Raw genomic sequence first — 26,744 nt, 5'->3', positions numbered from 1 at the left:
ACATGTATGTATGTATGTATGTATGTATGTATGTATGTATATATAGAGAGAAAGATGAGCTGTCATTTCCCTGTTAATACAATCTGGGTGCGAAAGGCTATTATAAAGAAACAGTTCCTGTCATTGCAAGTTTTCCCAACGACTGAACATGTTTTACCTCCGCCTACCAATTCACCACACTCCCACTGTGGGCCAGAGCAGGGCAGACATATCAGCTGATTCGCCCACAGTATCATACTGAAACTGTCATTCATTCATTCATTAATTTAATTTAATCCTTTTACATTGTTTTGTATGTTTTGCGTGTTGAGGTCCCCAAGACACCCCTACCCTAATAACTCACATATCACACAGAATTTTTGTTTAAGGTTTTTGGCGCAATTTTGGCCACAACTTTATTAACATACATGGATGTGAGTTACAGATGGGTAGCCGTGTTGGTCTGCCATAGTCCAAATAAAAAAATTCCTTCCTGTAGCACCTTAAAGACCAACTAAGTTAGTTCTGGTATAAGCTTTCGTGTGCATGCACACTTCTTCAGATACACTGAAACAGAAGTTGCCAGATCCTTCTATATATTGAGAAGGTGGGGAGGGGTATTACTCAGAAGGGTGGTGGGAATCGGAGATTGGCAGATAGCTGAGATAAGCCTGTTGACGACTCTTAACGACTGTAATAGGTCTTACAGGAAAAGGCAAGGGGTGAGGAGGTGAGAGATGGCTTAGTCATGTATAATGAGATAAGAATCCAGTGTCTCTATTCAGACCAGGTCTCTCCATTGTTTTAAGTTTGGTAATGAGTTGTAGTTCAGCAGCTTCTCTTTCCAGTCTATTTCTGAAATTCCTTTGTAGTAAAACAGCTACTTTGAGATCTTGTATAGAATGTCCATTGTATATAGCCAGGCACTACGTTACAGCCGCATCTGTTCCAATTCTACAGACAGAGACTCTCACCTAAGAGATCTACAGCAAACCTTTTCAGAACTAAAATACCCAGCAGATGAAGTTAGACAACAGATCAACAGAGCCAGACTGATACCCAGAGAGAACTTGCTGCAAGACAGACCCAAAAAAGAAAATAACAGAACACCACTAGTCATCACATACAGCTCCCAAGTTAAAACAGTTCAACGCATCATCAGAGATCTACAACCTCTCCTGGACAATGACAGTTCTCTTTCTCAAGCTCTGGGAGGAAGACCTTTCATTGCCTACAGACAGCCACCCAATCTTAAACAACTCCTAACCCACAATAATACTACAACCAGACTTAACACGGACACTGGCACCAGAGCCTGCAATAAACCCAGATGCCAACTTTGCTGCCACATACACCCGGACAACACCATTACTGGCCCCAACAACATCACACATACCATCTCGGGACTATTTAATTGCTCATCGTCTAACATTGTGTATGCCATCAAATGCCAACAGTGTCCTCAGCTCTCTATATTGGACAAACAGGCCAAACCTTACGCCAAAGAATAAATGGACATAAATCTGACATCAAAAATCACAAAACAGAGAAACCAGTAGGAGAACACTTCAATCTCCCAGGACATTCTATACAAGATCTCAAAGTAGCTGTTTTACTACAAAGGAATTTCAGAAATAGACTGGAAAGAGAAGCTGCTGAACTACAACTCATTACCTATTACAGTCGACCTATTACAGTCGTTAAGAGTCGTCAACAGGCTTATCTCAGCTATCTGCCAATCTCCGATTCCCACCACCCTTCTGAGTAATACCCCTCCCCACCTTCTCAATATATAGAAGGATCTGGCAACTTCTGTTTCAGTGTATCTGAAGAAGTGTGCATGCACACGAAAGCTTATACCAGAACTAACTTAGTTGGTCTTTAAGGTGCTACAGGAAGGAATTTTTTTATATGGATGTGAGTGGTTGCTTAGGCATTGGTTAGGATAGGACTATCTGTCCCCCCGCCTTGGGGACAGAGCTGACTTCCGGATTCCAGCGAAAGTCAGTGAGGGGAAACAATATTGGGGAGAACTGGAGCTGTGACACAGGCCCTCAGCTTCTCCCCGCATGCTCCCAGGGGCTTACGCGGCTCAAACCCAATTCCAGGGGTTTGGACAAAAGGATGGCAAGCCCCTGAATTCCTTTAACGGAATTCCCTTGCAGCAGCAGCATTGGAGGGGCAGGCCCAGCCAATCCTTACCCCTCCTCCAACCAATTTTAACCAATGCCTAACTGCAACCTTAAAGTTATGACGATTTGCTACGCAGTAGGCAAAATCCAAATGGCACCAGCCAATCAGCCAAATGGACAAAATTTCTACCAGGCCCCTGCCCCAACAGCAGGCGACCCCATGACAGGCATAGCAAGGTCAACACATAAGACCCAAATCAAGGGCGGGTGGGCGGGTGATCCGGTGCACACAGCAAAAAAGAAAGCAGATTGCTGTGTGCACTGCTTAAAAAAAACTCTGTTCCCACCCCCAAATTGGCAACATCCAAATTACCCCAGCAACTCTGGCTACCAATCCCTGCTAGGGCCAAGCATCCCAAACATGCCTAGCAACAGTGGGGTGTCTTGTCTGGCCCCCACTGCAACACGTGCTCTCTTTTAATGAGAACGCGCATTGTGGTTTTTTATGTATTGTGATTTGCTGCTGTTTTTATCGATTATGGATAAGTAATTCTTTATTGTAATTGATAAGTGTAAACTGTTTAAATATTACTTGCTGGTGTTAAATTTTAGTGTTTCATTCATTCATAGACTTTATTGCACTAGCCAAAGGCCATGGCATCATTTACAAGAAGAACATAAAAAAATCAACAATAACCATAAAAATCAGGCATAACAAATATGATAAATCGCAATCACATCTCCTAAAAATTGTTTGCTGCATGTAATAGACTAGCTGGGGATTCTCAGGTAGAATGTGCCAACTTAAATGTCCAAATCACCTTTGCAATTGACTGCAATTTTGTCTAGTTCTTTCCTCCTAATCTTCTTAGCTGCCAGTGTGTATAGTTTATAAGTTACAAAATCATCCGTATCACTCAGCAGCCATTTCACCCTTTCCACCCTGTTCGAGTGTGTTCCATTCGTAAGCAGGGGTTTTATAAATCAGTCTCTTGGGTCTGTATATAGCGGGCATTGCAGTAAATAATGGTACAGGTCCTGTACATAAGGTTGCCCACACAGATAAAGTCTCTCATTGTACTGTACTTCGCTGTACCGTCCATCCAACACCGCCAAGGGCATTGATTGAAATCATAATTCTGTAAAAGCGATTCTTAGTATGGCAAGTGGGAGCTTTGTCAGATAACTAGCTTGAGTGTGCTCCATTTTGATAAGTGGGAACCATGGTGAACTTTGGGTAGAGGCAATCATGGTTAAATCCCTTTCTGCATCGGACCTATAGAGGCGATCTCTTAAGTGCCTCTTGTCCAACTTCATGACCGCCTGAAGATCTTGTACTTGAAGTCTTTTTACATAGTTTAGACACAGATAGCCAATTCTTGCCTGTATTGTTACCGCGTCCACTTCAACACGAAGGAGAACAGCTGGAGTCCAATTTTAGTGCTTGCTATTGGATTCTAATGGATTATTGCATATTGCTTTATTTGATATACATTATTTTAAAGTTATTGTGAATTTTTATACAGGATCTGATTGTTACTATTAGTGTTTTATGTTTTATTATTATTTGTGTGTGTGTTGTAAGCTGTCAAGAGTGGCTGGGGCAACCCAGCCAGATGGGCAGGGTATAAATATTATAATAATAGTAAAATTTATTACATTTTTGTATGGCCCTTCATCCGAGAATCACAGGGTGGTTTACAATATAAAAACACAAAAATACACAACATAGTAACAAACAAAATTCATAGCCAGTTTTAAAAGCCATAGATTGTTTAATTAGCCAAAGGCATGGGAGAAGAAATATATTTTTGCCTGCACCTCAAGATATGTAATGAAGGTGCCAAACAAACCTCCCTGGGGAGAGCATTCCACAAGCAGGGGGCCGCTGCAGAAAAGGCCCTTTGTCATGTTGCCACCCTCCAAACCTCTCATGGAGGAGGCACATGAAGAAGAGCCTGAGATGATGAAAAATATTTTAACTGTAATGGCCACTTTTGCAAATCATGGCTTTGCTTTGGATAGTACAGGACCAGCAGGACCAGGGAAGGAGGGCAGCAGCCACAATCTTTGTTTTCCCATTTGCACTAAACCATAGTTCATTTTTGAATTACATGTAGGTGTTTGTGCTCCTAGTGGTGCATTGTTTAATGCTCTGTTTGTTACATAATAATAATAATAATAATAATAATAATAATAATAATAATAATAATACATAAGAGCACTATTTTAAAAACAAAACAAAAACAAATCTAATCCAACTGGATAAGCAGCAATTTCATCAACTCTGCAGGAACTGCCATAGGTGCTGGGTCCAAAAATTAGATTGCATACAAACCTATGCTTAAAGGCTCGGATGCTGGAAATTTACCGGTAAGTGACTAAACATTTAAAACAATGCTATGGGATCTGACCAGAAAGCAAAAGAGCTTCAACATTCATATTCAAAATGGTTTTGTAAAAATGATATTAATTTTCCTGTCAATACATTAGCATACTTACAGGAAATCCATCACTCCAAGTAAATCCTTTATCAGGCTCCAACCTAATTAAACCAACCCAACAATGACGTCGAAACCTAAAATATATAAAAGATAATTTTAGAGTGCAGAAAATTTTAGAGTGCTCTAGTTTTTCCCCGCTTGGACTACTGCAATGCGCCCTACGTGGGGCTACCTATGAAGGTGACCCAGAAACTGCAATTAATCCAGAATGCAGCAGCCAGACTGTTGACTGGGAGTGGCTGCCGGGACCACATAACTCCGGTCCTGAGAGATCTGCATTGGCTCCCAGTACGTTTCTGAGCACAATTCGAAGTGTTGGCACTGACCTTTAAAGCCCTAAATGGCCTCGGTCCTGTATATATACCTGAAGGAGCATCTTCACCCCCATGATTCAGCCCGGACACTGAGGTCCAGCGCCGAGGGCCTTCTGGCGGTTCCCTCGCTGCAAGAATTCAAGTTACAGGGAACCAGGCAGAGGGCCTTCTCGGTAGTGGCGCCCACCCTCTGGAACACCTTCCCTTCAGATGTGAAGGAAATAAGCAGCTATCTTATCTTTATAAGACATCTGAAGGCAGCCCTATTTAGGGAAGTTTTTAATATTTAATGCTGTACTGTTTTTAACATTTGATTGGGAGCCACCCAGAGTGGCTGGGGAAACTCAGCCAGATGGGCGGGGTATAAATAATAAATTAAATTATTATTATTATTTATTCTAAATCTTTACAGGTGACTATATTATAAACCCTGACCCCTACCTCCTTTTTGGTTGGTTGATGGGCACATTTGAACCTTAAAAAATATATACCATCCTATTATCAGCACTATACCGAAATGTCTGACATGGGGGCATGGATAGTTACAATGGACAGACAAGTTCCCAAAGACACTGAGTTAAAAAGCAGAAGTTGGGTCTGAGGCCAAAACACCTCAGTACATATTTCAGTCTACCTAGTGCACATATTTCACAGAAGTCAACTGGTGATTCTCAGAGATGCGTAGCATGAGGTAGATTCTTTCCCCTCTTTTTGATAAAGGGCCACCTGTTTTTTTCAGTATAGTTAGTGTGTGTAACAGAGAGGAAGGACATTTTAGTGTGTGAATTTCAAATGAGACGGGTGTTTGGGAGATTCACATGGAAATGCAAGCCGAATACAATGTCTTCCCCATCCGTAACCAGAACAGTTTTTGATTCTGAGACAATGTGAAGAAATAAACATTTCATGAAACTCACTGCTGGTACAAACCAAACTTTTCTTCGCTGTTAGCAGAAGCTAGGTCTCCTCCAATTGCTCTACAAAAATCTTGTGCTTCAAACCAAGTTAGCATGTTACTTGTATAGGCCTAAATGGATATAAATACAATTGCATATTGGTAAGTATCTTGCAAATTCCATTCACAGTGAGATCTGCATGGTTTGCACGAACCCCTCTTTGACATGTAACAATGGTAGCTAAGGGCCAAAGCAGACATGGCATAAAAGCATGTGCACAATTTTTTTAAAAAATAAATAAATAGATTTGGGTGGGAAACTCCCACCGATGCTCATTAGAACTTTCCTCCTATGTTTTGTCCTTTCCACCAGCTGTCTCTTCTACCTGCCTTTGCACAAGGAAGTCCAGGACTGGCAGTACCTGAAACAGCTAGTCAGATTAGGAAGCACAAATCTTATCTTCCCATCTGCAAGTCCTATTTTAACTGCACAAGCACAGTCTTTTTCTCTTCTATAGAAGGGTATGGCTCAGCAACTCACTGGTTACAAAGTTCCCTGTAGAGGAAGAAGCTTTTTAATGTGTAAAGATCAACATATCTAAAATGTTGAAAGCTGTCCAGAGTTGCACCTCCCAGTCAGATGGGTGGGCTACAAACAATAAAACGACGACAACAACGAATGTAACTTTTTCTGCTTGAGCACCAGTTCTGATAGTCTCCAGCAAATCTCGCAAGATTTGGACCCTAGATACATAGATGTAGCTGCTATAAATATCTTCAAGCATAATTAAGCCTCATTTCCACCCTCTTGGTGATAGGGTTGCAGGTAGACTGGACTCCCTGGATCTTCAGACTCTAGTAAAAGCACCTACTGTGTTACTATCAATGTGGGGGTGTCTTTCAGGGGGGCAGTTTGGTATCTGGTCTTACTGAACAACTTTGGTTAATGTTGACAAAATGGGAGTTCAGGAAGTGTCCCCTCCCATCCCTACCGGGAGATAGGGGTGGACTTTGGACTTTCAAATTTCAGTGGCACCCTCTGCAAGGACACAATTCAGTGCCCCTCCTGACTTTTGCCTTCTGTTCTGCACATGCACTAAAAAGAAAAGCAAAGCTAAAGGACCCCTGGATGGTAATGTCCAGTCAAAGGCGACTATGGGGATGCGGTGCTCATCTCACTTTCAAGCTGAGGGAGCAGGCATTTGTCCACAGACAGCTTTCCGGGTCATGTGGCCAGCATGACTAAACCGCCTCTGGTGCAATGAAACACTGTGACGGAAACCATAGCCCGCAGAAACACCATTTACCTTCCTTCTGCAGTGGTACCTATTTATCTACTTGCACTGGCATGCTTTCGAACTGCTAGGTTGGCAGGAGCTGGGACACAGCAAAGGGAGCTCACTCTGTCATGGGGATTTGAACCACCGACCTTCTGATCGGCAAGCCCAAGAGACTCAGTGGTTTAGAGCACAGCGCCACCCGTGTGTACTACATCATAATTGAAACACCCTGCAGTGGCACCCCTACTTTGGCTTGGTGCCCTGTGTGGAGGAACATTTAAAAGGCAATTGAATATTGACACTTCAAATAAACCACAGTACAAAACATTGAACTAAAACCCACTTAAAAAATAATAACAACAAAATCCTGCACCAAGCAGTTAAATTGAAAACTAAAAATCACATCCTCAAATATCTCAAAAGGTTCACTTAGACAAAAGTAATTTCTCTCTTTGCTTTGATATTGAAACAAACAAGAACTTGGATTCAAGAAGCAGTATACCCACTTTAAAGCATACACTTCTGTAAGGGCTTTGAAGCCATCCTTCTGGACATGGGGGTGGGGGAATTGTTGATGGGGCAGGAGTTGTTGTCATAGTTTCTGCCCACTGTTTGCAGATGAAGGCTGCCTTCTCCTCACAGTTCACAACATCCCACAGTCCAACTGAAGTGCCAGTTCTCATGGCTACACAGCCAGATTGTTGCCCTTTTGGAGACACAAGACAAGAGCCACGTCAATTGAGCTTGTCCTTCATAGACACTCAAAACAGCTAGAGAAAGGTTTTGTAAAATATGATTCTGTTGGATAGCCCACCTCATATAACCTGCTTAAGTCTAAATAATGGATGAGGGGGTTAAGACCAAAGAGTAAGCTGTCCTGCCAGGCTTAGCTCACCTTGGAGGGACTAGGTCAGGGATAGTCAACTGTTAAGTTGTGGGTGAACATATCAGATGACACAGCAATTCTTCAAACAGCTCTTGTTTATTCACAGGCCCAGAACAGAACTGAACTGAAGGGTTTAGCCAGCCTGCTTATATAGAGCTCCACTACAATGCAACAGTAACAACTTTCTATAACTATCCAATCACTGAATGTCACTTTCAATTCCTTATTTGCATATGTAGACCTGAGTGAAAACTATCTACAGTATCCCCCTGCTGGCCCAGGGTGAGAACTTCAGTACCTAACATCAACCTGGTCCCTACCACCCACTAGTGGGCATTTCAGGATTCCAGGTGGGTGGCAGAGGGTTCCACGCCCCATGTTACTGCAGCACTGGTGGGCGGTAAGGAAATTTGAAAAATGCATTAGTGGGCGGTAGGTATAAAAAGCTTGACTACCACTGGACTAGGTAATCAAGCATTTGTTTTCCTTCAGTCTATCTGAGAAGCTCAGTGTGTGAGGAGGGCTAAGCTGGTTGCTCCAAGTTCAGACCACATAACTCTAACAAGCCTCTCTTGAGATCCTGTTCCAATAACATAGGCACTTGCAACACTTTGGAACTAAGCCAAGTTTTGCTGCCTGTGCAAGCTTTTCTGGATGCTGCATGGAAAAGCACATTTCAATGAGTTACTTAGCTGAATATATACAGTGGTACCTCAGAAGTCGAAAGGCTCTATTGCCTAAAGTTTAGGCTCCTGAACGACGAAAACCCGGAAGTAAGTGTTCCGGGTTTTGAGCGCTCCTCAGAAGCCAAACGTCCAATGTGGCTTCCGCTGTCTGCAAGTACCAATCAGAAGCTGCACCTTGGAAGTCGAACAAAGTCAAACGTCCTTACAGAACAGATTATGTTCGACTTCTGAGGTACCACTGTATGTATATTAAATCTTTGCTGTGGTTCTCTCACCAAAGAGTACTTGCACCCAACTTGCATCATGGCATCCAGGAATTTTCCTTCTTATACAGCGGTACCTCGTTTTTTGAACCTCTCTGTTGACAAACATTTCGGTTTTCAAACGCCGTAAACCCGGAAGTAAATGCTTCCGTTTTCGAACACGCCTTGGAAGTCAAGCAGCTTCCGCTGAGTTATTTTTCTCAATTTTCTCTATTAAAATTGGCAGACTGCCTTTTGCGCCTTGGTTTTTGAACGTTTTGGAACTCGAACGGTCTTCCAGAACCCATTACGTTTGAAAACTGAGGTACGACTGTATATCTATTTTTTCCCTTGCCATCAAAACATTCCTGATAGACTTCAGGCAGTACCTACCAGGCATTCCTGAATTCCAGTCGGTGAACAGAACATTGTCTCTATTGATCCATTTGAATGTCCCTCGTTGCTGTACATCTGAAAGGCCAATCCAGAAATATTTTTCAGAACGAAGCCCAATTAGACTAGTCAGGTAGGCCTGTTCATATCTGTAGGGAAGAAGAAGAGAAGAATAGTAGTTTGGATTTGATACCCAGCTTTATCACTACCCTAAGGAGTCTCAAAGCGGCTAACAATCTCCTTTTCCCTTCCTCCCCCACAACAAACACTCTTTGAGGTGAGTGAGGCTGAGAGACTTCAGAGAAGTGTGACTAGCCAAGGTCACCCAGCAGCTGAGGAGCGGGGATGCGAACCTGGTTCACCAGATTACGAGTCCACTGCTCTTAACCACTACACCACACTGGAACGATGTGTAATTGATGCATTCAAATGATTATTAATTTCGTACATTTTAAAACAGGCTAGCTCTCATCCAGTCAAAATGCACATTTTGGAATGACAAGAGATAGCTCACAGTGAAAAAATGGAAGTGCTTAAGCCTACAAGTCCACTATCACAAAGCAATACATGTTGCATTTATCCATGTTGCATTTATCAGCACAATTCAGACTACAACTCTTTCACAAGTACAAAACAAAAACTACAAGGGCATCCAGAGAAAGAAACTGTGAAACAGAAGAATCTCAGCCCAGACTGCACATTAGGCCACAAGTGGCCACATACAGCATAACATTAAGGATCTTAGAAGGAATTCTAGAAAACATTCACTCACTTTAGACAGAAAAACACAGACTGAGACAATGATTAAATCTGTCGGAAAGACTGCAAGATCCATGTAGCCTGGAGAAGAGGAGGTTAAGGGGTGATATGATAGCCATGTTCAAATATATAAAAGGATGTCATATAGAGGAGAGAGAAAGGTTGTTTTCTGCTGCTCCAGAGAAGCGGACACGGAGCAATGGATCCAAACTACAAGAAAGAAGATTCCACCTAAACATTAGGAAGAACTTCCTGACAGTGAGAGCTGTTCGACAGTGGAATTTGCTGCCAAGGAGTGTGGTTGTGTCTCCTTCTTTGGAGGTCTTTAAGCAGAGGCTTGACAACCATATGTCAGGAGTGCTCTGATGGTGTTTCCTGCTTGGCAGGGGGTTGGACTCGATGGCCCTTGTGGTCTCTTCCAACTCTATGATTCTATGATTCTGTGTAGTGCAGATGTTTCAGGAAAGTGAGGCAAGCCACAGATTGCAAATCAGATAGGAAATTCACAAGAAATGAGAGGAGCCGCTCATTCAAGAAAGTAGCTTAGTCGCATGCTGCAGGTCAAATCTTAATATTTGTTATGTGGCCAAAGAATTTAACATCTTAAAATAAAGGCATTGCACCTTTCATTCACAGAAACAGAAAAAAGTTGTTAGTCCTATTCAGAGTAAAGTAGACCCACTGAAATTAATGAGCATGGATAACATATGTTAATTAATTTCAGAAGGTTTACTCTGAGTAAACCTTAGTTGGAAACAGCCCATAGTCACAGGAAAGTCATTTTCCCCCTCTTTCATGCCCAACAAGGGGGAGAATAGACTAAAACATGCCCTCTGAACAACAAACCCATGGGCTTCCTTTTACCTGTTCTCCACAGAAGCCAGTGATCCCTTATTTGTTTCACAGAATGTATTTGCTTCTGAAAACGTTGCAGATGTTTGGCTAATTAAGTAACAATAGGAACCATGCCTTTTCCAGCCCTGTTCATATAGAAGAACCAACAACCACATGTTACTACAGTATTACAAGTTTGGAGAGGTGTTTTTGGTAGCAATGTTGCTGAAACTTTACTGAAACAGAAATCCACATCCAGCACTAGGTATCATAGAAATTGTACAGTTGAAACCAGAATGTGTCAGAATTTAGTTATAAAATAAGATTTCCCTGGATTCCTAGATTGAAATTTTGGGGCATAATACAAACAGAGGTTTTAAAAAATAAAACATGCAGCAAAGTAATGTGTGGAAATGCAGGCTATTAGACCTTTAAAATATCCCCCTTTTAAATCATTTGCAAAGCTTCCCTTTCCTTCCCCTTTAGCATAGAAAAGACCACACTGTTAGGTTAGTTTATCATTGTTATTGGTGCATTTAAATGATCTTTCTGTTCTTTCAGAATTTTTGGTAAATTATTCTGTCTTAAATAGTCCTCCATTTTTTCTAAATCCTCTTTTCGAGCTTTATATAAGTCTCTATAAAATTTTAAGATTTTTTTTCTAATTTCTTTTGGGCTATCTTTTAATTTCTCCTCTACTTTTATCTTATTGATTATATTTTGGTCTTGTTTCTTTTTCAGTTGCCATGCCAAAAGCATTCCTGGTTTATTTGCAAGTCCAATTTTTGTTTGTTTTATATATTTTATTTTCCATTCTACTTCTTGATTAATTAATGTTGAAAATTGGGTTTGCAGCACCTTAATGTTTTGTTTTATCAATGTATTTCCAGGTTTCTTAGTTAACTCTTTTTCATTTTTAATGAAAGTATCTTTTTCTTCTCCCTTAACTTTCTCTGAAACGTATTGTGATGTATAAAGAAACCTTTCATTACTGCTTTACTAGTCTACCACACCATATTTATATCAGTTTCCTTATTCAAATTTAATTCAAAATAACCTTTTATAGTTTTTTGGGCTTTTTGTAGAATCGTTTAATTATCTAATAGGCCTTCATTCAATTTCCATCTAAATGTTGAATTCCCTTCACTTCTCAAATCCAATAATATTGCATTATGATCTGAGAGAGTCCTTGGCAATATCTCCACGTTCCCCACTCTTATTGTCAGTTCACTGGAGTCTATTCTTCCGGCAGATTGATTTGGCTCAGAGAAAAAAGTGTACTGTCTTTCTAATCAATACAGTGGTGCCCCGCAAGACGAATGCCTCGCAAGACGGAAAACTCGCTAGACGAAAGGGTTTTCCGTTTTTTGAGCTGCTTCACAAGACGAATTACCCTATGGGCTTGCTTCGCAAGACGAAAAACGAAAACGCCTTGCAAGTTTGTTTCCTTTTTTTTAACACCGTTAATACAGTTGTGACTTGACTTCGAGGAGCAACTCATAGAACGCGGTGTGGTAGCCTTTTTTGAGGTTTTTGAAGACCTTGGTGATTTTTGAAGCTTTTCCAAAACTTCTTTTAAACTTTTAAAACTTTTTTTGGGGGGGTTTGGATTTTGGGTTGGGGTGTTCGGAATTCAAGGACTTGGTGTTGGGGAGGGGTTTGCAAGAATCTGGAAGCTTGTGTGTTTTTTTCCTGCATTTTTATGATTTTCTGTGACCATTGGGCCACACTGCTGTTTTTTAAAAAAAATTCTGGATTTGAATTTCTGTGTGGTGGGTGGCTGTGGGAACAGTTGAGGAGGGGGTTCTTCAGCAAGAAGCAAAGAGTGGAAGAGGAACCTTCTTTGAGTTGTCCCCCAGAGTCTTAGAAAATGTACTGTACACTTTGTTGATTTTTAAATGTTTTTCTGTCATGTTTAGAAACTTGATTTATTGTTCCTTCAATTTTTGAAATGCTCTTTACAGTATGTGTGACTTTAAAGAGCACTAAATAAACTCTTGTTGTACCAAATTTGGCTTTGTTTGGACTTTTTTTGACCATAGGAACGCATTAATTGAATTTCAATGCATTCCTGTGGGATTTCGTGCTTTGCAAGACGAAAAATTCGCTAGACGAAAAAACTCGTGGAACGAAATAATTTCGTCTAGCGAGGCACCACTGTATTTGAATCTCCAAATGTCTATTAGGTTCAAGCTTTCCATCAACTTAAAAAAAGCCATTGGGAGTTTCCCTTCTTTTGAGTCTTTTTTCCCCTTATTGTTCTGTCCATTTCAAGGGAAACCAAGGGAAATAATTACTATTATTTTCTGATCCATGTAATCAAATAATTTTTCCTCAAAAGATTTGTAAAATTCTGATTTCCTCTCATTTGGGGCATATATCCCCACAATTATCATTATTATTTGCCTTGCGACTTTAACTGTACAGCTATCACTCTTCCCTCCTCGTCCATGAAGATCTGCTGTGGGTCATATTTGTTTTTTATATACAATATTACTCCTCTTTTCTTAATTTTGTCCGATGTTATAAATTCTCTTCCTAATCTTTTATTTATCAATCTACTTTCATTTGTTAAACTACTATACAGTTTACTTTAGACTTACTTTCTTGCAATTTGGATCAACATTTTCAGGTTCTTCAGCAAGAAATCCCAACGGTTCTCTTTTACAGATGAAGCCAAGTTCCTCTTCACAGAAATAATCTGCCCAATATCCACTCTGGAAAGGGAAAAACGAAGAAATACACATTTCAGTGCAGAAGAATACACTTCCTCATTTTCTTGATGCTTGATGTCTTTTGTGTTGATACCAAGCTTTCTGTCAGGGAACTGACATCGGAGCGAGAGGCGAAGGGGAGGCTCCCAGATGATGCTGGCGAAGGACCCAGCAGCAGGGGGAGAAACAGCTCAGTAGAGGGGGAAGCCATTCAGCGCAACACCAGGGATAAAGGGGGGCAGAAGCGGAAATTGGAGAGAGGGCTCCAGGACTCTTCACTGGACATCAGTGAGGAGAGCCCAGGTCTTCCGCTACCCACGCCTTCCCTGCACAGAAGACTCCCGCGCAGTGAGAGGAGGAGGAGACTGGGTGTCAAACAACTTTTATGTTGGAAGAGGTTCAAGAAACGCCCACTGACGGATTCTGCCAGTGACTGAGGCAGCCACGATGAGAAGGGGCTGTGCAGTCAGAAAGGTTTAACAAGGCAAATTAACTGAGAAAGGCACCAGTTTATGCACGAGTAACTCATACCTATTACACTAGGCAATTCAAATTCTCTTGCTGAATTCTCTTGAATTCTTCAGTTATTACAGATTGTGCACAATCTTTTGCCTTACAAAATGTATTCTGCAATTTAGTTTTATTAGTTGTGGAATTTATTTGTAATTTTTCTTCTTATGAGAAGCAACAATTAGTCTTGCCTTGGAGAGTAACCACCAATGAGTGGAAGTTTTATTCAGCCACATGTTTGGCTTCTGATATTTCAACAAGCAATTCCCACCTAAGTACTGGCACAATCATATCTGTGAAATGCTTCCTCTTTTAAAAACAAAAATCAAAAGACTAAAGGTGACATTCTCAAGAAGATGGTTCTACATGTAGCAGAAGAGAAACAGCGCTGATTGTGACTAACATGAGATGGAATGGAAATTGCTGCCTCCTTGTAACGTACAATTAGGTCTCAACAAGAGCAGTTGGTATGGGGAAAGGTGTCATGTGGAGGTGCCCTCCTGACACCAGCACTGCCTCTTACTGGGACAGTAGGACAGACTGGGGTTGTGAAGGTGCACCAGGTGCACCACTATACACACAGGTCCTGCTATCAGAACGCTCATTATCCACAAATTTTGTTATCGGAAATGAAGAATTAGTACCCGGACCTCGCTATGCCCACCGCAGATTCAGAAATCCAAGCAGCCAAAATCTTCTCCCTCCTTACTTGTTTGTGCATTTCTGGTCAGTGGCAACCTCTTTAGGGCAGAAACCATGCAGGGAGGGAGAGAGATTGGACAAATCAGTTTTCTTCCTTTGGATCTCTTTTCTTGGTTGGCTGCAGCCATTTCAGGAAGAAACCATGGAGGGAGGAGGGAGAGTGATTGGACAGATTAAAAATGTTCCCATAAGAAATACAGTGGTACCTCGGGTTAAGTACTTAATTCGTTCCGGAGGTCCGTTCTTAACCTAAAACTGTTCTTAACCTGAAGCACCACTTTAGCTAATGGGGCCTCCTGCTGCTGCTGCGCCACCAGAGCAGTATTTCTGTTCTCATCCTGAAGCAAAGTTCTTAACCCGAGTTAATATTTCTGGGTTAGTGGAGTCTGTAACCTGAAGCGTATGTAACCTGAAGTGTATGTAGAATCATAGAATCATAGAATCATAGAGTTGGAAGAGACCACAAGGGCCATCGGGTCCAACCCCCTGCCAAGCAGGAAACACCATCAGAGCACTCCTGACATATGGTTGTCAAGCCTCTGCTTAAAGTGGTACCTGTAACCTGAGGTACCACTGTAATGTAAATTGTCAACTTGTTATGTGAATGCTCGCCTAACAAACAAATTCCTGGGAACGCATTGTGTTCGGAAAGCAGGACCTGGATGTATTTGATCTTTCACACAAAACTGAATCGAAGGAAATACATCTTTGTTAGGGTTTCCGTGTTTTTTACCTCCCCATTCATAATGACACAGGCACTTTGCTCATCATTTATGTGTGCGGGTTTTCCTTTCTGCCACTTGGTGAGTCTCACTGTAGAACCATCACTCCATTCATAATACTTGGGAATCTTCTGGTCATTCAGTCCTATCCAGAGAAGATCTGTTGACTCTAAAAAAACAAATGCATCTTGTTTAGTTGCTCACAGACTTTAATTGCAATAAACCCAGGTGTTTCACAGGATCCTATTATTATTAAATTTGTATACCGCTAGGGATGATGGAAGTTGTAGTCCAGAAACAGCTGGAGACCTAGGTTTGGTGAAGTCTGTAATAGTGCCATATCTCACACTCGGGTCTCATGTTCAATACAGCAGACTGGTGCTTTTTCTCCCAAGGGTGGGAGACTCAGTAACATTCCCTTCTTGCACGTGGTAACAAAAACAAAAAACTAAAACTCTCTCTCTTAATCTCACATATTTAGCAGATACCAGAAGAACCAAACTTTCTAGATATACTCACGGTAGCCAAGCTGAGATATGACAAAGCTGTATTCTTCAATGCTGTGAATACTTATTAAATCTCCATCTTCTTCTCTGCAGGACCATAATGCATTCTTCCATGTTTTAAGGTCTCTTTTAAGTCGGTAACAGTGACCTGCAAATGCAGCCCAGCCATCTGGACATTTAATTGGTTTCAAGCCATCTAAAAAGAGATCAGATTTAAGATAGCATGACTGGAGGATTTTTTTAAGAAGAAAGTGTGTTATGCTATTAGGATGTGATAGTCTCAATTCCTTAATTTATGTATATAAAAAATATCAGAGGCAAATCTGATAATTAATATTAATAAGACTGAGTAGCCAGTTCTTTACCATGAGGATATTATTGTCAATAGGATTACCAACAATATTGTATTCAGATACATTTATTTCACCTATGGGAATGTGGGATTGCTGTGTAATGGCAACAACAGATGGGAATGCTACCTGTTAAGTTTAATAATACAGTTGATAAGTTATTCTTAGCTAATGACAATATATCCTCTGGCATCTCAGTCCAATTGTCAGGGACTGGGCAGAGGAGGAACAGTGGAGACTGCTTCCCCAGCCTGACCCTTCTAGAGAAGAAGACAGTTCAGAATTACAACAGGGGTTTGAGGGAGGCCACAGCTCAGAGGCAGATGAGGGGGAAAGTTGGGAAATAATGGGAGAGGAGGAGGAGGCAGAGCCGGAGCAGCAGCTGGCTGATACGTTGTCACTAGAAAGCATTCCAGACCCACCATCTACCGGAACCCAGTGAACCTTAAATGCAGGAGAGCAAAGGGCTCGAAGACAAATGGCCCTAAGCAGCTACCGTAGGGGTGGTGGTGCTGTTGACGAATGAGGAAGTGGGAGTGAGGGGTGTGTGTGAAGATTTACTTGGGACAATGTCATTATTCCAAAAGGCTGCATTCCCAAGCCTCTCTCTGTGAATATTGAATGAAAAAGCAGACGGTAAGGACTTTTCCTTGTCTTATCTGTTCCTGGCAAACTGCCATGGGGGTTGGTTCCTCTGCTGCCTGACATCAGTAAAGTGTTCTATATTGCATATACTGCTACAAACAGCAAAACCTCCACTGCTAGAGATAAGATTTTTAAAAATTTAATATTGTCATTGGCAAACTCCACAACTTATGACATAATGAAATATATGTGACCTTCATTCCCAGGTTAGCATCCTACCTGAAGGAATAAAAGAAACATCTAATGAAGAGTTTTCTTTCTTGCAAATGTATCCAAGTTTCTGGTGGCACTTATCATTCTCCCAATTGCCATTCTTAGACAGCATTGATCCACATATTTTTTCTGTTTCTGGGGATGGGCTCCCTTTAAGAAAGATTGAGAGAAACAATCATTATCTATGCCCTGTGTTAACATAGCAACACTGTATTTATCATTCATTTGGAGGCTCTGCATTTTTAGGAGCTCTGCTAAAAAGTAGCTCGTAATGTTTTAAATATAAATGCATGTTATTTGTTTTCCTGTTTGCAGAAGTATTTATATCTCAAGAGAAAATAGTATTCTTGGAATATCTATACAAGAAACTACAGGGACAAAACACTAAAACACGGGAGAAATAATATATATTACGATTCAGATAGAATATATATATTACGATTCACTCACCTGGAGCCCAGTTTAAATATCTGAAAGGACGATCACCAGTCCACTGCCATCCACTCTCGGCATCAAAGCTGATCAGACCAATCCAGTAGGCAGCAGTCATACTATTTATTAATCCTATTCAATGAAAAGAAAATCAGTTGTCTGGTATTATGTAGCTATGGGATCCGTAGTTATGAAGCTGGGTGGGAAGGAAGCAAAATTAAACAACAACAAAAGTCGCTTCTAGGGTGGCAGCTTTTATTCCAGTATAGCTAAATATTAAGCAGAAATTAATATGATGAAACATTTCATCTAGTATACAGATGCTATGTTTTATTAGATTTAATCAATTAATTTCTGCTTCTACTGTTGTCAAAGACACAGAGGACCTGCTAGGAGATCTGGTAACCATGAATGCAAAGAATAATCTGCAGTGGGATCATTTGAAATAGATGACATTCAAATTAATTCTTCTGGGAGTAAGGGTACTTATTATATTATGTTTATGAAATTGCTCCCTATAGTTGAGACAATATTGATTATGTAGCAAAATATTATTAGAATTGATCACTTCTTTAGGTGTGCTTTATTATGTTCTACCTGTCAGGTACGCTTGTTCATGTAAACTGGTGATGCTCAGTAATTCTGCATTCTGTTGCCGGCAACTTTTTCTTGCTTGGTACCATGTTAGAGCTGAGCGGGAATTGATCTGGTAGAGATTCCCTGTCCAATGGTTTTTGGTCCAGAAGAATTCATCATCTGTAAGCATTGTTAACACTAGTGTCAAATTATAAAATCACAAATGGCAAAGCTAAATCTGCAAGTGAGACAAACCTGATTAATCAAGATACCACTTTTCCAGAGGATACCCAAATCATATAGAGCAGCACCCTGGGCCTCCCTCCATAATAATGTGGCTTCCGAAGCCCCATTTGCAATATTTAAGCATTAGGTGGTGATATCTTCAGGCGCAGCAACTTAACCACATCAATTTCTATTTACGCTTCCTGGAACCCTGTGTGCAAAGAGGACTTCAGGTTTCAGGTTAGTTTACATGAGTTGGCTTAATCCCTGTAGACATTCACACCTAATGCATGGATGTATTATCAACTCTACCCCACCCACTGCATGAGTCACCACTGGCCAGATCCCAAAACAGGAAGGACCAGACACACTCATCTTTAACACACCATCACACACAGAGACCATTGTTCCACATAGAAACAAAGGCATATATTTCATTTTAGTAGCTCTACTCAAATTGTACCTTCTGGTTCCCTCTCTGCTTTGGTCTTCTTACCTAAGAGAAAGGATCTGCAGCTGCATGGTTCATACAGCATAAAAACTCTTTCAGCTGTTCCCCACTGAACAGCTGAGGGTTGGGAGAAGACCAAGGGACAAATGGAATCTGGCTGCCCCGCTTCTGCTCTAGACCTTGATTTTGTCTTGAACTGAACTACATCATCATCTCAATCCCTTTCATGTTAAGAAGTGCAGACCTGATCCTGTATGGAGCTCTGGCATTCTTGCTATTTATTTTACTCTCACTCTTAGGGGAAAGTTCCCCCCACCCTCATCTTCTGCTTATGTTGCACAATCAGTAAAACAGAGGCAATAATGACTATTTCCCTTTCTCTGTGTAGGAGGAACATTCCTCTAAGCAGCTCATACATGATGGCAAAGTAAGGGCCTGGCTTATTCTTATATGTTGTACTCCCCATGATTTTTTTTAAAAATAAAACTGTATATTATAAATAAACAAACTCGGTTTTACCCTTTACTGGACAATGTCCGCTTAAAGAGTCTTTAGTCAACTCTGTGCAACTGGCTTCCATCTTTTAAAAATTAAAGCTAAGAGTCTAGGGCCCCAGCTGACTCCCCAAAATCTGACCTCTTCTCTGTTGGCAGCCGTGCAGTAATCCCATGAAAACAATGCAAAGAAGGTCAATGTGCAGGTAAACTACAAGCCCTGCCTTACACCTATTCAATGTGTCAAATGCCAAGGTATAAGTGCATCCTGAAAATTGCAGGTATGCAACTGAAAAAAATGCAAAAGCCTATTTGCAAGGGACAGAAGTCTGCCAAGACATTTCTCCCTCTGCTTTGATCTTCTTGCAGCAGGGGAAAGACCTGCAATTGCACACTTTGGAGAATATAAAAATCCTTTTCCATCTTAGCTGCTCCCCACTGAACAGCTGATTGGCTCAAAGGAGATGATAGGGCCAGAGGAAAACTGGCTGTACCCTGCATACAGCAGTTTGCCACCTCTACTGTGGACCTTGCTTTTGGCTTGATGTCTGTTCCTTTCAATTGAAGAAGTGTGAGCCTGATCCTGTAAGGGGACCCTGACATTACTGACAATTCATTTTGTTCTGATTCACAGGAGAAAGATCCCTCTCCTCATTTTCTTCTTAAGTTGCACAACCTGTAGAACAGATGCAATAACGACTAGTTCCCTTTTCTCTTTGTTAGGAGGGGCATTCCTCTAAGCAACAAACGCACAATGGCAAAGGCTCAAACAAACCCTTTTTGTTTACCTTTCACTGGACAATATCCGGTTAAAGAGTCTCTATCCACATCTGCAGTTGTTCCGCACCAAAGTCGCCCATGTTCATCATTGTCTCTTATGCACTGAGCATACAATTCATTCCGATACTTGAATGGAAACATACAGGGGGCTCCAAAAGAATTGCCTTCTAAGGTATACAGAGCTAAAAGAAAATTGAATAGATGCAATGATGAAATAATTTGTTATGAGATAAGAACAGAAGTAGATAAGCAGAAGAGATGAAGACAAAGTCCTCAATACAGAATGCCAGATATACTCAGATGCATATGTTGACTTTCTGTGTGGACAGGCTTCCCCGCTGACATTAACTGGGTTTTGAACATTCATTCTGTTGCATGAATGCACATGTGCAACTTCCCTTTTAATTGAAGTGGATCATCAGTCCCTGGTGTCCCCAGGAAAGGTTGGGAAAGATTTCTGAATGAAACCCTGGAGAGCTGCTGACAATACAATGTGGATGAGCCAAAGTTTTGACATGGTACAAAGTTTCTTGCTGTCTTCCTAAGACTTTTTGAAGTAGGCTGCATGGTATGCACACGTAAACTCTGGTGCCCATCATGAAATTTCTACACAGGAGTAGAGTTGCGAAATAAACAGAAAGCTACCAACCACCCAGTGTTGGTAAATCTGGCCCCTTGTAGCAATGCAAAGGAAGTGAAAGCATTTCCTGCTCAGGCAAATAGAACTAGTGGAACCAATGAAACAAATGGAACTAATAGAAATTGAATTGATACTGTTGGGCTATATTTCTATCCTTGCATGTCCCCCCACCCCGGTAATTCTTACAGTTTTAAAACATCATTTAAACATCTATTGGAAAGGGTGCATATGTCTACTGAGGAAGGAGAGATTCAGCAATTTTTGATTTTAAAAAATCGTCATAAGATTTTAGTATGAATTTCTCCTAATACACACATTTTTATATGCAGTTTTGACTAATGCACTTTTTTTTTGCAATTTCCCTTACATAATGCATTTTGTATGTTATTTCCACAAATATATTCTTTTTTTAATGCACTTTCCTATTAGATCCCTTTTTGCGAATACTCAGAGAACAATATTGAAAAAATTTAGATAACTGCGAATTTTGAAGGGTAGCTGTGTTTCAGTTTTCGTATTGCTTTTCAAAAGTTCAGATGTGCTGGATTCAGCTTTAAATGCAAACTGAATAGAATTTTACACACACCATCGCTACCCTTGAACCTCCAGGTCTACAGCCCAGAGACCCCAGTCCTGGTAGCAGCATTTTGTGTTTCAAGTGTTGGGCCCTCCAAGACCAAAAAATAAAGCCATCCACTTCTAATATGACATGAAAGCTTTCTTAGTACAGTACTTGAATTTGGCTGGATGCAGATTATCACTACAGTGGTACCTCGGGTTACATACGCTTTAGGTTACAGACTCCGCTAACCCAGAAATAGTACCTTGGGTTAAGAACTTTGCTTCAGGATGAGAACAGAAATCATGCTCTGGCAGCGCGGCGGCAGCAGGAGGCCCAATTAGCTAAAGTGGTGCTTCAGGTTAAGAACAGTTTTAGGTTAAGAACGGACCTCCAGAACGAATTAAGTACTTAACCCGAGGTACCACTGTACTTTGTTAAAGGAAAGAGTAAGATGCTAGTGTGTGTGTGTTAGAGAGATATAGAAAGAGATGGTCAGAGAGATAAAGAGGCTGGGCTGAGACATTTATGTCATAACCATGACAGAAACAAACAGGGCTAAACAGCTGCTCTCCCTTTGCTCTAGTCCTGATGAAAACTGGACTCCCATGACTGCTACAAGATGGTTTTTCTTTGGATATGTTTTGAAGTTATGTGGTTAGCACCATGTATATGTCAGCCTTGACCGTCTGATCATCTAGAGAAAGAGGAATTTGAATTTTACCTTCATAGGCCTTAGAGCACAGGCTGTCTTTTGTTCCATAGATCTTCCAGGTACTCTTGCTGGTGGCTACTTTAGAAAGTATAATACGACTTTTTTGGCCACTTTCGGGATTTAAAAACAAATCCCCCTGTTTGAGTGCAAGGAGGCTCTCATTTCTGCATTCCCATTTCTGAAGTTCACTCGTCTCATTACAGGAGGAGAGGGCGAGTGCAACCAGGTTTGACTTGGAAGGCACTGCCAGGCATAACATCACTGCCATGTTCAAAACCTGGTCGTCGGAAACCCACTTGAAATGTTGCCCCTCATTATCCTCATCACAGTTGTCCACGATGATGGAACCAGATTTCTGAGATTGTATACAGAGCTTGAGGTTTTCATTATATATCAGAAAGCTGTCACTATCTGCAAAATCAAGAGGAAGAATAGGAAACTAGGGAGGAAGTTCCACATACTTTCCAATATCTCAACCACTGGTAGAATGGTAATACCAGGATTCAGAATAAGAGGCAGTGATATTGAAAGAGAAAAGGGAGAAATGCCTTTCATGTTAATACTGTACTTTATTTTCATGATCCAGTACAGTGCCTTATTATTCAGTGGTCAATAACCTATTCCATTTATAAGTCACTAATTTTGATTCTTTGTGGCAGATATAGTTTGCAGCTTATTTTATTCTAACTACTATGCTATTGTTGTTGGCAAGGGACACGGGTGGCACTGTGGGTTAAACCACAGAGCCTAGGACTTGCCAGTCAGAAGGTTGGCGGTTCAAATCTCCACGATGGGGTGAGCTCCCGTTGCTCGGCCCCTGCTCCTGCCCACCTAGCAGTTCAAAAGCACGTCAAAGTGCAAGTAGATAAATAGGTACCGCTCTGGCGGGAAGGTAAATGGCATTTCCATGCGCTGCTCTGGTTCGCCAGAAGCGGCTTAGTCATGCTGGCCACATGACCCGGAAGCTGTTTGCTGGCTTCCTCAGCCAATAAAGCGAGATGAGCGCCGCAACCCCAGAGTCGGCCACGACTGGACCTAATAGTCAGGGGTCCCTTTACCTTTACCTATTGTTGTTGGCATCTATTTTTAAGCGACATTTCATTTTCATGGTGAGGGTTTTTTTAAAAAAAATATTTATAAATAAAACTTCTAAAAACCCTCAACCATGCCAACAGAAATATTTTTATGTTATATTTCTTTAATGTGTTTGAAGGACAAAGTAGGCATGTGTGAGATCTGAAATTGGTTCCCTTAACATCTTTCTATTTTGTTAAAACCACAGTGCTGGGGCCAACCTGGTGTGCAGATAGGGAAGAGTGAGTTGATCCTTTCCCTCTCTGATGCCAATTCCATCCGAAACCCCAACAATTTAACTGTGCAGGGAAAAACATATGACCCTTGTATTGTGCCATATATTTTCATTTAGGTAAAGGTGACCAATGTTTTGGGTCATCTGCTTTTAATAAAAGAAAACATATGGTGAACAACTGATACATTATTGCTTTAGTTAATTAAAAGAATTTCTGTACCACCTTTTTGCTTGAAACTAATCTAGAGGTGAATTACAAATAAAGACAACAGCAACCCTAAAAGCAATATAATACAAAAACAAAGCATGACTAATCCTTGATTCATTAAAACTGGTATCAACAGTAAGGAGTATGAATTGAGCAATTGGTTATCTAACATATCTAGAAAATAAAACTACATAGGTTAATAGACCATCATCTACATGATTAAAGAACTCCAGCCACTTCAAAAAATGATTCTTCTATTGAAGTATAGCTAACAATATGGTGATTTCCCTTCCTGAGAAAGAGGCTCCAAAGGGCTGTAACCAGTGTTGTCCTTCACACTGAAGGAAAGCTCATTGATCCAGTGGAGCCCTCCATTAGCCGAATGGGGAGGACCCCAGCACTCTTGGGGGATCTTTGGCACATGGGGGTGGGAGGGAGATACAAGGGGAGTGAGAAATGGAAAACATTGTCACGTTCCCTATTTCACTGATGGAAGGTTCCACTAGATCAAATAGCTTTGTGTCAGTGCAAAGGATACCCTTGATATATAAACCAGATGCTTTTTTATGATGTAAATGCAGGTGTTGGATATATTGCTTGTGTGATATTGTTAGATCAAAAAATATTTATCTTATATTTACAATTTATTTCTGTATCGTGCAAAAATAAGTAACAGGGAAAAGACTAACTTCTATACAATATATATCTATATATATATCTGAATGGCAGGCTCAGGCCCCTGACTCGGCCCAGCTGGTGCTTGTTGCAGGGGAACCTGTGCCGACTGAGAAGTAAATTCTTTATTTCAACAATAGAACACAAATAAATAAATTGTATTCAAAACTATGTTAGCCATTGATTTATTGTAATAACTTCCACACCTTTTTTATGGTTATAAACAATAAAAATGTTAAACCAATTAACCTTGAATCTAACATTTCATGTATTTAACTTCCTAGCTGTACAACATTAACTTTCTGAAGATGATTTAAATTTCACCAGATAAAATTATGTGAAAGATGCAGCTCCACTTATTGCTAAGGTAACAATGGTGATGGAAGTGAAGAAGAGCTTACCTGATACCTGAAAAGCCGGCTGGATGAGGAGCAAGAGATTTAGGAGCCAAAGGGAAGACATTGGCCACAATCAAACCTATCACACCACTCCCATGGAAATAAGACAAATCAGAGTTTGCTGCTTTTCAAGAACTTCATAAATGAGTCAGGCAGAATGAAATTTTCACTTCTGTGTTTTACATGAAATTCACTGTAGTAGTACAAATGGATTGCAATGTGTGTGTGCTGACACAGACACACACACTCACAGATTTTTGCTAACCCATCAGCTTCCACAGAAAAGATCTATTTTTGCATATCATCTGTGGGATATTTAGATTCATTTCTCATCACTTAGGCTGGAACTTAGGCTCTCTCTTACACACACACACACACACACACACACACACACACACACACACACACACACTTTTGCTAACCAGCTTCCATGGAAAAGATCTATTTCTGCAGAAAACCCATGAGTCATTTAGTTTTTTTGGCTGGTACAACTCCACAAGGTAACAAAACAAGGTAACAGTACATAGTGCTAAGGAAGGATGTACATAGGAGATCCTCATTGATAACTATGCTGCTTTTAAGCCATGGCCAAGCTCTGAGAGAGCCGCTAGCTGGAGGTCTGATTCTGGCCTCAGGAAATGAAGATCAAAAGGACCAGAGGCAGATCAAAAGGCTATCAATCGTCACTAGCCATAATGGCTATGCTCTGCCTCCACAGTTGGAGGCAATAATGTTCTGAACACTATGTTAAGTATAATTGTTTGATTGATGCTGAAATGGAGAATGTCTGTGTGTATTGCTGAAAAGGTTTAACATGGGGAAATTCCACTAGAGTATTCTAAGTGCTCTCTGAGCTCCTAAATGAGTTGGATCCTTGATTGAGAGGGAGCAACTGTGTGGCTACAGTGAAGACCTTACAGTGATTGTAGACAATGTTCATGTGTTTACTGGAGTCCTTTCAATTTTGTGTCAGTGATGTAAATCAGCTTATACAGTGGTACCTCTGGTTACGTACTTAATTTGTTCTGGAGGTCCGTTGTTAACCTGAAACTGTTCTTAACCTGAAGCATCACTTTAGCTAATGGGGCCTCCCGCTGCTGCCGTGCAATTTCTGTTCTCATCCTGAAGCAAAGTTCTTAACCTGAAGTACTATTTCTGGGTTAGCGGAGTCTGTAACCTGAAGTGTATGTAACCTGAAGCGTATGTAACCCAAGGTACCACTGTATATGGAAAACCCTTGCATTTGCAATTTAGATAAAAACACTGTTAATGGTTCATATTAAATAATTATATTGTTCCAGTGCTCACTTCCTCCTGTAGAGGAAACACTGTGGAAGGAGACTGTCAGGGAGTGGACTGAGGAGGAATAGTGGGAGCCCCCTACTTTTCTGAACCTTTCCAAGGGCAGAAGGACAGTATTGATTTAGAACAGTGGTTTGTAGAAGGGCATAGTCCAGAGTGGAAAAGCTGGGAAATATTGGGTGAGGAGCAGCTAGAAGAGAAAACACCAGGAGAGAGAGACAGCTGGTAGATTCAGTGTCCTTCGAAAGCATTCCTGACTCCTCCTTTGCCTAAGACTAGATGGGCTCTGAGAATGATAGAACAGAAAGCACGACGGCAACAAGATCAGATTACCCGACACAGGAATGACGTAGATTAATGGGGACAGAGGGAAAACCTTTACTGGGAACAATGCATTTTTTTAGCATGCTATGTCTTCCTTTGTATCTTGCTGTGATTATTAAAGAACTTATCTGGTAAGAACGCTCCTTTCTTTTGATCTGCTTAATTACTGCCACCGGGGGAGGGATCTGATTCCAAGAAGCCTGCCAGAGAAGTAATCTAGTCTTGATCCATAACAGGAGCGGGGAACATTTTTCAGACTGAGAGCCATATTCTGTTCTAGGAGACTTTCAAAGGACCACATACCAGTGGGTGGAGCAGCAAATGTTAATTTCACACTTCAATTATACATTCTAGACAGGCAAAATACTCAAGGGGGAGGGGGTACAAAAC

At 40.9% G+C, this 26,744-nt stretch overlaps 1 protein-coding gene across 1 annotated transcript in view; it reads right to left on the bottom strand.

Moving 5' to 3' along the window:
- The window catches only part of LOC308569466 (macrophage mannose receptor 1-like), a 59,565-nt gene extending 34,664 nt beyond the window's left edge, over positions 1 to 24,901 (bottom strand). Inside the window, exons 1-14 of the mRNA XM_081163388.1 lie at positions 24,732 to 24,901; positions 22,148 to 22,549; positions 20,233 to 20,406; positions 18,296 to 18,454; positions 17,717 to 17,830; positions 17,273 to 17,416; positions 16,072 to 16,254; positions 15,564 to 15,721; positions 13,508 to 13,621; positions 10,935 to 11,050; positions 9,312 to 9,460; positions 7,611 to 7,810; positions 5,847 to 5,956; positions 4,614 to 4,689 (exon numbers count right to left, since the gene is read on the bottom strand). Coding sequence (XP_081019514.1) covers positions 4,614 to 4,689; positions 5,847 to 5,956; positions 7,611 to 7,810; positions 9,312 to 9,460; positions 10,935 to 11,050; positions 13,508 to 13,621; positions 15,564 to 15,721; positions 16,072 to 16,254; positions 17,273 to 17,416; positions 17,717 to 17,830; positions 18,296 to 18,454; positions 20,233 to 20,406; positions 22,148 to 22,549; positions 24,732 to 24,792 — 2,160 coding nt within the window. The 5' untranslated portion in view covers positions 24,793 to 24,901. The remainder of the gene's footprint in view (positions 1 to 4,613; positions 4,690 to 5,846; positions 5,957 to 7,610; positions 7,811 to 9,311; positions 9,461 to 10,934; positions 11,051 to 13,507; positions 13,622 to 15,563; positions 15,722 to 16,071; positions 16,255 to 17,272; positions 17,417 to 17,716; positions 17,831 to 18,295; positions 18,455 to 20,232; positions 20,407 to 22,147; positions 22,550 to 24,731) is intronic.
- Between the last annotated feature and the right edge of the window lie 1,843 nt (positions 24,902 to 26,744).

The sequence above is a fragment of the Podarcis bocagei genome (assembly GCF_964188305.1).
Source record: "Podarcis bocagei genome assembly, chromosome: 12".
NCBI lineage: Eukaryota > Metazoa > Chordata > Lepidosauria > Squamata > Lacertidae > Podarcis > Podarcis bocagei.
This window is presented reverse-complemented; position numbering and strand designations above follow the sequence as displayed.